The following is a 17,252-nucleotide window of genomic DNA, read 5'->3' as shown; positions in this document are numbered from 1 at the left end:
CCTTGAACAAAACCCCCATTTTATACAAACAATTTTAGCTATAATTACTTTTTCTGTAAGTATGGCTGGGGACAAGGTGCATGACCTTACATTTATAAATTATCATGAACCACTCGAACCACTTACAAAGTTTTGAGTTATAAGCCAGCATGAACACTCTAAATACTACAGTATCTAAACCATCATTCCATAATGGCCCACGGTTGTATTAATCAAAAGACAGAAAAGGACCAAAGCAAAGAATAATGACTGTGGGACATCAATTATAGTGGCCCCACTGGACTATTCTCCATTTAAAAAGCACTAATGTGAAAAATCTAAACATAACATCATATCAAAAGCATCTCATCCATTTCCTACATAGGTTCTCTTATCTCAGAACATTTACACATATCACTTTAAAAAACATTTTGTATTTTTGGAAACATTGCACATAATTCAAAGAATTGTTTAACTAGAGAATATGGATTTATTTAAAGCTTAGTAGCCCCATCAAGGCAAATACCTTTGGTAAGACTTCAGCAACTTGAGACTTTAGTTCTAGTAAGAAGTGGCAAAAAATGGTACAAACAAAACTTACTTCTTCACAAACAGTGGTGTAAGTTGCCTACAGAAGACCCTAGGAGGGGAGTCCAGACCTGCCTTTAAACAACCCTGCTTCTACACCCCATCTGCACTTGTGCAGTCTGGCCGTATCATCACCCCATGCCCCAGTGTAGTATAATGTATAAAAGAGGGGCTGGTGATGGCAGCAGGATAACATACCATGGAGATGGGGCCACCAATTTGTTTTAGTGAGGTCTCAGCTAGTTATACTCTGCATCTCTACAGGCCATCAAGTGAAGGATATCTGTGGAGCGTGAGGTTAGAGTGAACTTGCTTTTAGACTCTTTTAATCCCCTCAAACAAGCATCCCAAGCAGCAGCCTATCCCATCCCTGCCACACTTTCTCTAATTAGTAGATCTGTTATCTCATATTGTAATTTTGTAATCTAGCGGGGCTTCAGGTCTACCTTGAATTCACTATATACATTGTAACAAAAAGTCCAAATGCCCGGTCTAGTTGCTGGCCATAGTAGCTCAAATCATTACCAACTAATTTAATAGATGAGAATTATAGAGCTTCCTGGGGTTTAATACACTTTGTTTTTTCCCAGTTGTTTATTCTGCCCTAGAACAATGATTACTGGTGACTCTAAAGTCTAGTACCGTGTTAATGATACCTCTCCACTCTGTAATTTTACCGGATGTTTAATGACACTAACCAGATAAGGTCTACAGCTGTTTAATGATACTGAGTGGCTGTAATATATTGTACCAATGTATTCCCCATAATTGTACCACTGCAAACTATACTAATAAGGACCCAGAGCTCTGTAAAATTGGGTTGTTTATATAAAATTGCAATGATGTACAATGAGCAGTACAAAAAGTTACCAGAATAGAATAGTCCCTTGCTATTCTATGCACTCACTGTTTTGACTGTTGAAACCACGTAGAAAAAGTCAAGTTTCCTCCAGCTAAGACTGCAGTTAACACAATGCCTTACATACTGCTTCACCGGTCTGTTTATCAGATGGCTTCTGTTACCTTGTTTTAATAGTAAGAACCAGGATTACAGGAAATAGAATGGGAGAGACTGATACTGCTCTCAATAGTAGTTACTTTTACGACTAACTTCATTAAAAGACAGCAATAAATGTATATTGGAATGTTGTTGTTTGGTTCGTTAGACAAAATGTTATTTTTTTGGTTAACAATCACAGCATGTGCTATAACATGCAGTTTTGAATAGAAGTTCCAAAAAACTTACAGACTAAGGACAATTTGTAGATATCAAAATGATTGCCATATGGCTGTAAACTACTACAGCCAGCAACAAAGCACAACCTGCACTGAGAGGCCACAAGTGGCATTATATATGCATACACCCTATATACAAACCAGAAACACTGAAAAACCCTACAAAAGAAATGATTGGTTGATACTAAAAAAAAAATACAGTGATGTTGTTGCTGTGAGTTTGTCGGATGAAGCAGCTAAGGACATCTTAGCCAAATAGGTTGTAATAGATGTAGGGGATCCACAGAGTTAATACTACAGATGCCTTGTTAAATGTTGCAGGGTAAACTCAGTTTGGCTCCCCAGTGTGCCCAAATGTGCTGATGTGATTGATGGCCAAGGAGACAATACTCATATTATACTGTGGACCCACAGAGAACCATTGGGTGAGGATAACATCAACACTCTAGTCCTGGACAGATGGTATTTTAAAACCAACAAAAATCGGTATTTATAGAATCTTTAGCTAGGTATCAGTCAGTACTGAGGGCCTCAAACAACAAGGTGCTGACAAAGTCTGGAGAGGCTGGGTCAGCATTTTTTTCTTGGCCTATGTATTCCCAGCTTAAATTTGAACCACTGTGATAATGAAAATGTTATATAAGCTTCATTTTCAACTAAATATAATCATTTTACAATTCTGTAGTGTCTGGAATAATTCATTTACTATCCCCCTTTAAGCAATCTGTCTCCCTACATCAGTGTTCCCCAACCAGTGGCTTGTTAGCTCCCCACTCCCTTTGGTGTTGCTCCCAGTGGCCTCAAAGTAGGTGCCCATTTTTAAATTTCTGACTTGGAGACACGTTTTGAAAGCACAGAGACACAGTTTTACTCCAAGCAGAGCCTCCTGCAGGTCAGTCCACATGTGGCTACCAAATAGCCAATCCCAGTCCTTATTTGGCATCCTCATAAAAACTTTTTCCATGCTTGTGTTGCTCACCAACACTTTTTACATCTGAATGTGGCTCATGAGTAAAAGAGGTTGGGGATCCCTGCTCTACATGCATGAGTCGGACTCAGATTTTGCTAGACATCATTGGTGTGTGTTCTCTTTGCCAAGACAATGTATAAGAGCTAACTATCTTTCTTTTGTAACTTCATTTTTTATTAAACAGATATTTCAATGGTTTACATAAAAAGGAAAGCAAGGAGAGCTAACTATCTTTCTAGACAACTGATCTGACACCAAGCAGCATTTAGAGAGACAGATGGCTGAGAGTGGGATAGTGAAGTGTAACAATACATCATTCTTAACTGATTGTATATAAAAAGTATTTTTTCCATGAGATGAAGCGTATATTACATTTTCATTTTCACAATAGCTCCTCTCCTACAAAGAATAGATATATCCTGTTAGTGAAAAATGTTTGTTAAACAACAACAGTCATTGTTAAATTTGAAACAGTGTCCTGTAGTTTGGCCAAAACATGAAATTTCACACTGGATTCCTGTTGGTTTCATTGGAATGAACTACAAGTTTCAACATGGTTTCTGCTTGAGCCTCACTAAAGACAAAACCACATGACAAGGTTCAGCTGCCAGCTGGAGTTCGTTAATAGCTAGGGAGCCAATAGCTGGATATCTGTGTTTTGTGGAACTAAACATATTGCTGAGGTCTTCTATAGAGGTGGTAAGCTAAGGAGAAGCAGTACTTTTTCATATATATTTTTTAATAGTTGCCTATTGGTCATTCTGCTGGATTCAAGAACTTTGGCCATGTAAAAACAGACGCGTTCACTTCAATGAATACCCTCGTTTGTTAACCTGTGCTGGCTGCAAAAATAATTATAAAATGCAGATTTTTCCCAGAATGCCAGTGTTATTGTGCCCATCCTTTTTTCTAAATGGGTGTTAAATTTTAATCTAAATAGCACTCATTTAAAAACCTGTGCTACCTGCAAGAACATTTTTACTAGAATGCCAGTGCCCATTCTCAAATGAGCATTTCATTTGGACAGTAAATAGCACACAATTCATGCCCCTAAATTACATGATTTAATATGAAAAAGGAACCCTGTTAGTTTGGAACTGCAAATAAACACGATAAATGCATTTTTACATGCTCAGCATATCTGTTTAAAAGGGCAAAAAAAAAATAGCTGTATGTAAGAGCCCTTGGGGAGAAATTCACAAAAATTGAGTAAACTGATATTGGTGTAAGAAATATTACTGCAGAAAGTCTAATACACAACAGCCTTTATCCATTTTGTGAATACAGCATGTAAGTACAATTTAGAGTTAAACCAGGCCCGGACTGGCAATCAGTGGGTTCTGCCAAATGCCAGAGGGGCTGCTGTAACATGCCATAGACAGTCTATATTTGTTGGGTTGGGGCTGTTTGGGCCTTTGTGTACTTGAAATGCAAGGACCTATTTTGAATCTCACTCCAGGCCTGAGTTACACTGTTGTTTCAAAATGCCACTTTAGTAAATCTGGAGTGTCACAGTCCCACATACATATCTACAGTACAACTGAGGCCTGAAGTTGACATGAGTAACTTATTTAGTGTTATTAAAAACCTTCTTATTGGTGTTAATAATGTCAAATTCAGAAACATAGAGTAAAACTGGTGAAATTGCTCTACTCCAATTTTTTGAAGGGAGCAAAAACATTGTTGTGTAGTGCGTGAATTTATCTTTTGATGATTTTCTGGCGTAAAATAGCCCTCTGATCAGTAGCGTGCCCAAGGCAAACACACCCACACTGGAGGTGCTCTAAAATGGATACAATGGAGAGTGCATACAGACAGTGTTGGACTGGGACCCCAGGGGCCCACCAGAAAACCTTATACCATAGGCCCTCTCTCCAAACTATTTTTCCTCCTTTTCTCGCTCAACCTCTTTATTCTCCTAGTCTTTTTTATTTACTGTACATGCTAGCATCTATTCTTCCATCTATTTCTCCTCTTCATTTCCATTTAGAAATAGGTAATGACCATATAGCAGGCCATTTGGTAAAGGGCAGGAGGGCCCACTGACACCTGGGCCCACCGGGAGATTTCCTGGTATCCTGGTGGGCCAGTCTGGCACTGAGTAGGTCAGTAGAGGAGCATAACAAGCGGGTCGCTTGGTATCTAGAGATAAGTTCAGAGATGTAGGGTGGGGCAGAGTTATGAACTGCTTTGAATGTAAGAGTCATGAGTTTGAATTTTATCCTGGATGGTAGGGGAAGCTAGGGGAGAGCTTAGTCTCTAATTGCATCTATTGAATAGAGATGTATACTCCTGTACTGCTGCATTGCTTTTTGAATCTGTTTCTAAGTTCTGGCTTCAGAAAAGAAAATATGGATCCTAATACAGTGGCTTGCAAAAGTATTTGGCCCCCTTGAACTTTTCCACATTTTGTCACATTACAGCCACAAACATGAATCAATTTTATTGGAATTCCACGTGAAAGACCAATACAAAGTGGTGTACACGTGAGAAGTGGAACGAAAACCATACACGATTCCAAACATTTTTTTACAAATAAATAACTGCAAAGTGGGGTGTGCGTAATTATTCAGCCCCCTGAGTCAATACTTTGTAGAACCACCTTTTGCTGCAATTACAGCTGCCAGGCTTTTAGGGTATGTCTCTACCAGCTTTGCACATCTAGAGACTGAAATCCTTGCCCATTCTTCTTTGCAAAACAGCTCCAGCTCAGTCAGATTAGATGGACAGCGTTTGTGAACAGCAGTTTTCAGATCTTGCCACAGATTCTCGATTGGATTTAGATCTGGACTGTGACTGGGCCATTCTAACACGTGGATATGTTTTGTTTTAAACCATTCCATTGTTGCCCTGGCTTTATGTTTAGGGTCGTTGTCCTGCTGGAAGGTGAACCTCCGCCCCAGTCTCAAGTCTTTTGCAGACTCCAAGAGGTTTTCTTCCAAGATTGCCCTGTATTTGGCTCCATCCATCTTCCCATCAACTCTGACCAGCTTCCCTGTCCCTGCTGAAGAGAAGCACCCCCAGAGCATGATGCTGCCACCACCATATTTGACAGTGGGGATGGTGTGTTCAGAGTGATGTGCAGTGTTAGTTTTCCGCCACACATAGTGTTTTGCATTTTGGCCAAAAAGTTCCATTTTGGTCTCATCTGACCAGAGCACCTTCTTCCACATGTTTGCTGTGTCCCCCACATGGCTTGTGGCAAACTGCAAACGGGACTTCTTATGGTTTTCTGTTAACAATGGCTTTCTTCTTGCCACTCTTCCATAAATAGTTGTCCTATGGACAGATTCCGCCACCTGAGCTGTAGATCTCTGCAGCTCGTCCAGAGTCACCATGGGCCTCTTGGCTGCATTTCTGATCAGCGCTCTCCTTGTTTGGCCTGTGAGTTTAGGTGGACGGCCTTGTCTTGGTAGGGTTACAGTTGTGCCATACTCCTTCCATTTCTGAATGATCGGTGGAACAGTGCTCCGTGGGATGTTCAAGGCTTTGGAAATCTTTTTGTAGCCTAAGCCTGCTTTAAATTTCTCAATAACTTTATCCCTGACCTGTCTGGTGTGTTCTTTGGACTTCATGGTGTTGTTGCTCCCAATATTCTATTAGGCCGTCACAGAGCAGCTGTATTTGTACTGACATTAGATTACACACAGGTGCACTCTATTTAGTCATTAGCACTCATCAGGCAATGTCTATGGGCAACTGACTGTACTCAGACCAAAGGGGGCTGAATAATTATACATACCCCACTTTGCAGTTATTTATTTGTAAAAAATGTTTGGAATCATGTATGATTTTCGTTCCACTTCTCACGTGTACACCACTTTGTATTGGTCTTTCACGTGGAATTCCAATAAAATTGATTCATGTTTGTGGCTGTAATGTGACAAAATGTGGAAAAGTTCAAGGGGGCTGAATACTTTTGCAAGCCACTGTATCTCTCTTTCTCTCCCCAGTTTGATGGCCATGCTTTATGAATATCAACTGGCAAAGTCCACAAAAGTGTTTATCTGGTTACACACTAACCCACTGGCCAGTTCAACATGCTTAATATGCGTTTCAAAAAGCATCAGTTAATAGAGCTTCTCCTGCAGAATCCTGCATTGAAATTTGTGTGTTTTCCCATGCAAGATTCCTTTCTTATTAAATCCTCTACAATAAATCAACTAAGAACTTGCTATGCCACAAAGATTAGTAGTGTTTGCAAGGCAATGTTTCAGAGCAAATGCACCATGCAGCATGGATTAGAAGCTGAAGATGATTTTGATTTAGAGCATTAATAGACAGAACATTGGGGGCTATGTAAAAAAAAAAAAGTGACTATGTTTCCCCAGGAGCAATCACCCATAGCAACCAATCAGCATTTAGAATTGCTGGTCACCTATTTAAAAGCACATCTTAGTGGTTGCTATGGGTTACTGCTACTGGGCAAACAGTGATTTTTTTACATATGTGGCATCCTTCCATTTATTTTATATTGTACACAGATGTCCAGGGTATGATAAGTATTTAACATACATTGACCAGCCAATGAATAGATGGGCCAATGACTTCAAGAAGAAAAGTAAAAGTCATTTGCCAGATCTGTAGGGGGTAGAAAAGTGGTCAAAAAAAGTGCAAGAGTGCAGATAAGCGCAGAATGAAATATTTGCTTGTCGCAGGAAACACATCTGCTGGTTGTGGACAAATAAAAAAAAAAAAAAAACAAACTCCTCTTATTTAGTTTAATCGTAACTACAGCCCATCAGTTTGCCCAGATGCAGCCCCTTTCCACCTGCTCATGTGAACAGAACATATGTTGCCCATCTTAACTCGGCACAAGGTGACAATTAAAGAGATTTCATTCTTCCCTCCACCTTCATATCACTGGCAAACAGTCTCAGTGTTTTTAGTTATTATAGAGATCTGGGAATGGCTGAAACCCCTCTAACCTCAGTCTGACCCCCCAGGGATATTTGATCAAATAACTTTCACATTATAATAGCCTTTGATGAGACCCATCATGTCTGGCACTATCAGGTCTTAGGGGGCATCTTGCAAAGGACAAGACGCATTGGGACAGGAATCGTCATGTTTTTCCCCCCCATTGTATAATATAAGGTTGAAGGGAGTTGTTGCTGGCAGGAGGAGGGCCGTACCATAGTATCCAACAGCTAGTGCTTTAATGGAGACTGTTACACAGTAGAAGCTGCGTGGAAATAAAAGTGCTGGGAATGAGACAACTGCTGATATTGGGGCACAGTATAACCTTACAGTTTGGGGCAGCGCCACTAAACACACACTTGGGCTGCTGCTACTGCACAGTTCTGTTTGTCACTTACAGTTATGGCTGTTTCTTGTGGGAGAGGGAAAGGACTTGCCCAGCCCTCATTAAAACAGTAAAACACATTGTAAACCAATTGTATATTTGACATTATATAGTTAAAGGAAGGGGGAATATGATACTAGGAGAAAAGGCTGCATTTTGGGATAACCCCAGTGTTGCTCCATAGAACAAGTAGCCCTATCTGAAAGCTGCACTGATGACATCATGAGCTGTAAAAGACAAGATTACTATATGGGCAGTCAGTTAACTGGGCAGCACGGTGGCGCAGTGGGTAGCACTGTCGCCTTACAGATGCACTGGTTGCGAGTTCAATCCTGGCCAGGGCACTGTAAGGAGTTTAAGTGTATGTTCTCCCCGTGTCTGCGTGGGTTTCCTCCGGGTTCTCCGGTTTCCTCCCACACTCCAAAAACATACAGATAGGATCCCCCTACCCTTAGTGTGTGAATGTGTGAGTGAGTGATAAGCCAGTATGAATAATCTCCATGGTCGTGGAGGACTATACTGGCTTGAGTGAATGGGAGCCAGTATGAATAATCTCCATGGTCGTGGAGGACTATACTGGCTCGAGTGAATGTTTTGCAAAACATTTGTCAATGGGCCCTTTTTATCATATGGGTTGTTTTGCAATATGAAATTTCAACATGCAACAAAATTTACCTAATTTATCTATATTTTTGGAGTTCATATAATACATTTTCTGAAAAATTTACATTCATATTTTCATAAAGGACATGTCAACCCCAAAAATATTTTTTTGCCTCATAAAAGAAAACATAATTCAAAGCAACTTTCCAATATCAATTAGTTAAACATTATTAGAGCTTTAATAGTTATTGTGTTGGGCTGAAACCCCACAGACTGTTCTTCCACTTTGGCTTATTCTTCCGTTTCTTCTTCTTCTTAGCGCCCCCCATTTTCTAAACGCTACTCCTCCTACAGTTTTAGGGGTACAGTACCCAAACAGCCCACACATCTTCGCCCTATAGCGGAGCAGGTTGCTTGTGCTTTTCTAAGCGATCCCGCCCCCCCGTCTTTTTGTGGCGCCGCTCCGAACCCCCCAATTTTCCCATTGACTTTGACAGGGGAAGATTTTCAAACTGCTGCCACACTTACAGCTTTGAAGCTACAGCCCCCAAACTTGAATAACATAATCATGGGGTCACCCCGAATGAAGCAGCAACATTTGTTGGATGACCCAAAGTGGGAGGGGCCAACAACAGCCAATCAAATTTTAATCATTGACTTTAATGGGAAAATTGAAACTGCTGCCAATCTTACAGCTTTAAGGCTTCACTCCCCAAACTTGAATCGCACAGTCATGGGGACAGCCTGAATGAAAATAGGATGATTATTTGATGCCCAAAAGTGGGCGGAGCTGTGAACCGCCAATAAGATTTTACCTATTGATTTGAAGGAAATTCAACCTGCTGCCATTCTCACAGTAATAACACCGGGGTCCCCAAACTTTTTACACTTGGTCACTAGGGGACTGCAGTTTAAGTTTTGAAAAGTGGGCGGAGCCACAAACAGCCAATCAAATTTCACCTATTGATTTTTATTGGTTTGATGCCAGATTTTCCAAACTTTGCACAGTCAGTCATTGGGTGACTACACATTCAGGTTTTTAAAAAAAAAAACACAAAGTGGGAGGGGCCAACAGCAGCCAATCATATTGTACCCATTGACTTTTATGGGGAAATTGAAACTGCTGCCAAACTTACAGTTTTGAGGCTACACTCCCCAAACTTGAATCACACAGTCATGAATGAAAATATGATGATTGTTGGATGCCCAAAAGTGGCCTATTGACTTGGCAGAAATCCAACCTGCTGCCAGTCTCACAGTAATAACACCGGGGTCCCCAAACTTTGCAGTTAGGCACCAGGTAACTGTGTTTCAAGGTAAGAAAAAGTGGGCGGAGCCACCAACAGCCAATCAGAGTTTACCTATTGACTTTCAATGGGGAAATTCAACCTGCTGCCTTTCTCACAGTACTAACACCAGGGTCCCCAAACTTTTAACAGTTGGTCACTAGGGGACTGCAATTTTAGTTTTGAAAAGTGGGCGGAGCCACCAACAGCCAATCAGAGTTTACCTATTGACTTTCAATGGGGATATTCAACCTGCTGCCATTCTCACAGTACTAACACCAGGGTCCCCAAACTTTTAACAGTTGGTCACTAGGGGACTGCAGTTTTAGTTTTGAAAAGTGGGTGGGGCCACCAACAACCAATCAGATTTCACCTATTGATTTTTATTGGTTTGTTGCCAGGCTTCCCAAACTTTGCATAGTCAGACACTGGGTGACTACGCATTTAAGATTTTTTTTTTAAGTGGGTGGAGCCACCAACAGCCAATCAGATTTTACCTATTGACTCTAAATGGGGAAATTCAACCTGCTGCCATTCTGACAGTATTAACACCAGGGTCCCCAAACTTTTCACCGTTGGTCACTAGAGGACTACAGTTTTAGTTTTGAAAAAGTGGGCGGGGCCACCAACAGCCAATCAGATTTCACCTACTGAATTTTATTGGTTTGATGCCAGAGTTCGCAAACTTTGCACAGTCAGTCACTGGGTGACTATGCATTCAAGGTAAGAAAAAGTGGGCGGAGCCACCAACAGCCAATCGGAGTTTACCTATTGACTTTCAATGGGGAAATTCAATCTGCTGCCATTCTCACAGAATTAACACCAGGGTCCCCAAACTTTTCACAGTTGGTCACTAGGGGACTGCAATTTTAGTTTTAAAAAGTGGGCAGAGCCACCAACAGCCAATCAGATTTCACCTATTGAATTTTATTAGTTTGATGCCAGGGTTCGCAAACTTTGCACAGTCAGTCACTGCGTGACTTTGTACCCAAGGTTAGAAAAAGTGGGCAGGGCCGCTAAAAGCCAATCACATTTCTTTAATTGTTTTCAGTGGGAAAATTTTAACTGCTGCCATTCTCACATGTTTAATGCCAGGGTCCCCAAACTTTGCACAGTTTGTCACTAGGTGACTATGTTCCAAGTTTAGAAAAGTGGGTGGAGCCAACAACAACCAATTAGATTTCACCTATAGACTTCATATGTTTAAATTTAAACTGCGGCCATTTTTTAAATATTAATACTAAGGTCTCCAAACTTTGCAGAGCTAGTCACCTGGTAACTGCAGTTCAGAGTTAGAAAAAGTGGGTGGAGCCAACAACAGCCAATCAAATTTACCTATTGATTTTCAATGGGAAATTCAACCTGCTGCTATTCTCACAGTATTAACACCAGGGCCACTAGGCGACTGCATTTTTAGGTTTTAAAAAGTGGATGGAGCCACCAACAGCCAATCAGACTTCACCTATTGAATATTTTTTGTTTAAATTTAAAATGCTGCTTTTCTCACACTATTTATGCACAGTCAGTCACTGGATGACTACATATACAGGGTTAGAACAAGTGGGCGGAGCCACCAACAGCCAATCCATTTCCACCCATTAGATTTCATTGGTTTATATTTAAACTGATGCCATTATTTGAATATTAATTCCAGGGTTGTTACACTTTCCAGAGTTAGTCACTGGGTATTTGTCATTCAAAGTTAGAAAAAAAGTGGGCGGAGCCACCAACAGGCAATCACATTTCACCTATTTACTTTCAATGGTGAAGTGTAAAATGCTGTCAGTCTCACAATTTTTATGCCCGAGTCCCCAAAATTTGCAAAGTTGGTCACTGGGGGACTGCAGTTCAAAAATAGGAAAAGTGGGTTGGGCCACTAACAGCCAATCAGATTTCATCCATTGAATTTTATTGGTTTAAATTTAAAATTCTGTCATTCTCACGCTATTTAAGCCAGAGTGCCCACTGTTTGTCACTGGGTGACTTCGACTCAAGGTTAAAAAAAGGGGGCGGGGTCACAACCACCAATCACAATTCACCTATTGACTTTTATTGGTTTAAATTTTAACTGCTGCCGTTCTTTAACTATTAATCCTAGGGTCACTAAACTTTGCAGAGTTAGTCACTGGGTAACTGCAGTTCCAGGTTAGAAAAAGGGGGTGGAGCCACCAACCGCCAATCAGATGTAACTCGTTGGCTTTCAGTGGGGAAATTTAAATTGCTGCCATTCAGACACTATTAAAACCAGGGTCCCCAAACTTTGCACAGTGGTTTTTACTATATAACTGTGGCCCAAGGTTAGAGAAAGTGGGCAGAGCCCATTCAGTGACTTCATGTTTTTCAACCCAACATGAAGTTTGTTCTCAAACTTACTTTTCTAGTTTGTATATGTAATTGCTATTGAAAGCAGCATTTGCTGAACTCCTGGTTGTTACTTTTTAAAAAATGTTGCAAGTGCCAGGCTCCTCCAGCAAGTCAGGTCTGTCAGTCTGCTGCTTGTGTTACACTGTTTCAAACACCAGGACCCCCAGGGCAGAGTGATACTAATATTTACAGTTAGTATTAGTGGTTGTATATATGGTTTATGTATGTGAGTGGATAGATAGGTCAGTATGGGTCTGTATGTGAGTGGATAGATAGGTCAGTATGGGTCTGTATGTGAGTGGATAGATAGGTCAGTATGGGTCTGTATGTGAGTGGATAGATAGGTCAGTGTGGGTCTGTATGTGAGTGGATAGATAGGTCAGTGTGGGTCTGTATGTGAGTGGATAGATAGGTCAGTATGGGTCTGTATGTGAGTGTATAGATAGGTCAGTATGGGTCTGTATGTGAGTGGATAGATAGGTCAGTATGGGTCTGTATGTGAGTGGATAGATAGGTCAGTATGGGTCTGTATGTGAGTGGATAGATAGGTCAGTATGGGTCTGTATGTGAGTGGATAGATAGGTCAGTATGGGTCTGTATGTGAGTGGATAGATAGATCAGTATGGGTCTGTATGTGAGTGTATAGATAGGTCAGTATGGGTCTGTATGTGAGTGGATAGATAGGTCAGTATGGGTCTGTATGTGAGTGGATAGATAGATCAGTATGGGTCTGTATGTGAGTGTATAGATAGGTCAGTATGGGTCTATATGTGAGTGTATAGATAGGTCAGTATGGGTCTGTATGTGAGTGGATAGATAGATCAGTATGGGTCTGTATGTGAGTGTATAGATAGGTCAGTATGGGTCTGTATGTGAGTGTATAGATAGGTCAGTATGGGTCTGTATGTGAGTGTATAGATAGGTCAGTATGGGTCTGTATGTGAGTGGATAGATAGGTCAGTATGGGTCTGTATGTGAGTGGATAGATAGGTCAGTATGGGTCTGTATGTGAGTGGATAGATAGGTCAGTATGGGTCTGTATGTGAGTGGATAGATAGGTCAGTATGGGTCTGTATGTGAGTGGATAGATAGGTCAGTATGGGTCTGTATGTGAGTGGATAGATAGGTCAGTGTGGGTCTGTATGCGAGTGGATAGATAGGTCAGTATGGGTTTGTGTGTGCTGGGTTTACTTGGAAAGGTTGAACTTGATGGACTCTTTTTCCAACCCTATGTAACTATGGGTCAAGAGATTTCATTTCTTTTGGACTAACAGATACCCTAATTTAATTGAAAGTACATGAACCTTAATGTCTAATTCATAGGCAGAAATTTCCAGCTTTATCAGGATATATAGCAGGCTCATGTACATAATGTAGGCTTAATGGTAAATACAGTTATGTTTCGTTGAAACATTGACTTTGCAAACCACTTCTGATTTTCCCATTGCATTAATTAATGATAGCCAATGTATACTTGTCTTAACTTACTGTGATTTCCCCACTGGCTTAGGCTGCAGTTTTTAGTCTTGCCAAAACATTCATTATTGACAGGCTTGCCTCAGCCTTTCTTATCCCCCTATAAAGTGCTTTTGGGGTGTTGCACAAAGCAAGCATGGGAGTATGGCCTAAACTCTAAAATGTCATTGAAGCCACGGAGAGCCAAGTAAGGGTTGGAAAATTGTATTATCTGCAACACTGAAGGTGTATTGGATTAGTGGAGTAGCCTAGAGGTACATATGTATAATACTGTAACAGGCGGGCAAATGAGGACTGTGCAAATGTCACCGCCAGCCTGCAGATGGGCAGCCTTAGACAATCTGGAAACAGTAAGGCTGATACCATGTGACTTTGCAAGGGGAGATGGGAAAGAGGAAGGCAAGGCAATAAGGCAAGGAGAGAGCAGGCACAGATCTGGCAGCAGGGAGAGAGAGAGACTCCCTGGGATGCATGGTTGGAAAAAGTGCAGGAAAGGTTCCCCTTAGTGTGCCAGTAAGTGTCAGTCAGGGAAGGATTTTACTCTCCTTGCACCTTAGCAGCGTTGGACTGGGACCCCAGGGGCCCACCAGAAAACCTTATACCATAGGCCCCCTCTCCAAGCTATTTTTCCTCCTTTCCTCGCCCAACCTCTTTATTCTCCTAGTCTCTTTTATTTACTGTACATGCTAGCATCTATTCTTCCATCTATTTCTCCTCTTCATTTCCATTTAGAAATAGGTAATGACCATATAGCAGGCCATTTGGTAAAGGGCAGGAGGGCCCACTGACACCTGGGCCCACCGGGAGATTTCCTGGTATCCTGGTGGGCCAGTCCGGCACTGCATACAGATGAGTTCCTATGCAACCAATGCTGCATTATTGCACCTACTGATGCCAGGGTTCCCATAGTAAGTCTTGCACCTACTAAATTAGATGCAAACGCCACTTTGATGCTGTGCTGTAGAAGTAACACAACTGCCACTCTAAAATGCCACCTGCAACTTCTACCCGATTTGCATCAGAATGCAAGACGTGCAATTGCGACAGATGCATCTTTAAACATGCCCACCATTATGTTGGAATAACGGGGAAATACGGAATTATGGCTAAAAGACATTTTGTTCATAAATTGCACTAAACACACTTGCATTTGTAAAAATCCTTGTAAAGACAAAGGCTCCCTTGATCCTCTGCATTCTGTATCTTGGAAAGAGACTTGTTCACATTAGGGCTGCTATTGGTGCATTTGGCATTAAGTTAACAGTTCTAGACGCGTCAAAGTAGCGTTTTGATGCCTGGACAGTTATCGCATCTTGCGCTTAAATTGCGTTATAGTAAATGATCCCTAACGCCAGTTTACAAAACACAGGTGAATTGCTCTTTATATAAACTGTTTTCTTAGCAGCTACGAAGTTTCTCACCACCGCACAGCGTGAGCCGATCGATGTCTCTAGCGGTGATTGCTCAGCAGGAAGTGTTGGCAGGCTCAGGGATCGATTGGTGCTGCCTTTTTGTGACACACGTGGGTAAATATGTCAGAGATGGCGGAAGAGCCGGTTGGGTTGGAGACTGCGACTGGGACGGATCCTCAGCTGGGAATGATGGCTCCGGCGAGAAGCCAGTCAGTAGCACTGACACCTGCGGCTCCCAGTAATGCAGGTTAGCTCACAAACGTGTTCATATATCTCTTATTTCTGTCCAGAAGCTGTACCACACGTGTGCCCCTAGCAGATTCGCTATGCTGGGTATGGCTGGGTATGGCAGTGCTGGCATCCCTGTGTCTATCTAGGGGGTAAAACAAACCCTTCTTACCTGCTTGTTTGTTCATATGGTACAGTGTGTGTATTTATGCTCATTATGTACAGTACATTTGTGTAAGAAATACACAATCCTCTAGTCTTTCATTGAATTCACTGCTAGATGGTACTGGGACCCTCACCAAATTAATTTTAGGATCCCCATAATGTTGACCTGTTTTGCCAAGATATATTGTATTGTTTATTAGTTAGGGCCTCATAGGGCCCCTTATACCTCTTGGACCCCCCTCCTGCTTCCTCTGTAGTTTTGCCCCTGGCTTGGTTGGTTGGTTGGTTGTTGCTCTCTGTTGTTAGGGAGAGCCCAAATACAATGATAAGTAATAAGGTAACAACATTTGTACAATTGCATTTTCCCCAGAGCAGTAATATTATGGCAGCCATGGTCAGTATTTATTTTTGTCTAGCCATTTAATTACCAGCCAAGGCAGGCATATGAAATTTATAGGCTGTGTAATTTGTAATCCCTGGTCATTCCCTCTGATCCTCACCCCAGTTCTGTAACCCTGCCTGTTAACACAGTGCCCTTATATGCCCCTTTATATCACAACCCTTCCCCTTTATATGTCACATCTCTGCCCCTCCTGGCCCCTGCTACCTCCCTTACATCATCGCCCAGTCCTTTTTTCCTGCCAGCCAGAATTGCCTCCAGACAAAAAATGGCAACCCTAGATGTGACCCCCATTAAAGCCGCAAAGAAGCAAAAGAAGAAGGCATACAATTTAAGAGCTATAACAAATAATTATCAATTAAAGGTTGCTTAAAATAAGTAATCAAGTAACATACTAAAAGGTAACTTGGAGGCAAACAATCCCTTTAAAGTTACTATGGCAATGGCAGCAACTGTGTGATTGTTCATTTGAGTGGTTTAAGTGTTGTTCCTTGTATCAACATACTTTTATTTTTAAGTTTATAAGTTATAGGGCTAGTCTAATGTCAGCTGTCTTGTGTAATAGGTGGGCCACATCTTGTGCCCTGGGTTCAGCTAAATGTATATAGCTTGCCATTTTTTTACTACAGTACAGGTATGGGACCTGTTATCCAGAATGTTTGGGACCTGTGGTTTTCCGGATTAGGGGCCTTTCCATAATTTGGATCTCCTCCTACCTTAAGTCTGCTAATAAAATTATTTAAACATTAAACCCAATAGTATTGTTTTGGCTCTAGCAAGGATTCATTATATCTTAGTTAGGATCAAGTACAAGGTACTGTTTTATTATTAGAGAGAAAAAGGAAATCATTATTAAAAATCTGAGTAATTTGATTAAAATGGAGTCTATGGAAGATGGCCTTTCCATAATTCAGAACTTTCTGGATAATGGGTTTCAAGAAGGGGTTGGATGGATTTTTAGCAAGTGTGGAAATACAGGGTTATGGGCGATAGCGATAGCTCTTAGTAAAAGAGCTATCGCTATTGCCATCATAGGGTCTGGAAGGATTTTTTTCCCTCTCTATGGCAAATTAGAGAGGCTTTAGAAGGGTTTTTTCCTTCCTCTGGATAAACTAGCAGTTAGGCAGGGTATATATAGGCATTAAGGGTAAACTTGATGGACATATGCCTTTTTTCAACCTAAATTACTATATCACTCAATATACCTTTAACCCATTTTACAGTCGAAAGCATTTATATA

General features: G+C 41.2%; 1 protein-coding gene across 1 annotated transcript in view; it reads left to right on the top strand.

Moving 5' to 3' along the window:
* The first annotated feature begins 15,222 nt into the window (after positions 1-15,222).
* The window catches only part of dph1 (diphthamide biosynthesis 1), a 160,713-nt gene continuing 158,683 nt past the window's right edge, over positions 15,223-17,252 (top strand). The window contains exon 1 of the mRNA XM_012956575.3: positions 15,223-15,466. Within this exon, the coding sequence (XP_012812029.1) occupies positions 15,340-15,466 (127 nt within the window). The 5' untranslated portion in view covers positions 15,223-15,339. The remainder of the gene's footprint in view (positions 15,467-17,252) is intronic.

Source organism: Xenopus tropicalis, chromosome 2 (genome assembly GCF_000004195.4).
Source record: "Xenopus tropicalis strain Nigerian chromosome 2, UCB_Xtro_10.0, whole genome shotgun sequence".
In the NCBI taxonomy this organism is placed as follows: Eukaryota; Metazoa; Chordata; class Amphibia; order Anura; family Pipidae; genus Xenopus; species Xenopus tropicalis.
The sequence above is the reverse complement of the archived record's forward strand: the minus strand, read 5'-3'. Positions and strand labels throughout refer to the sequence as shown.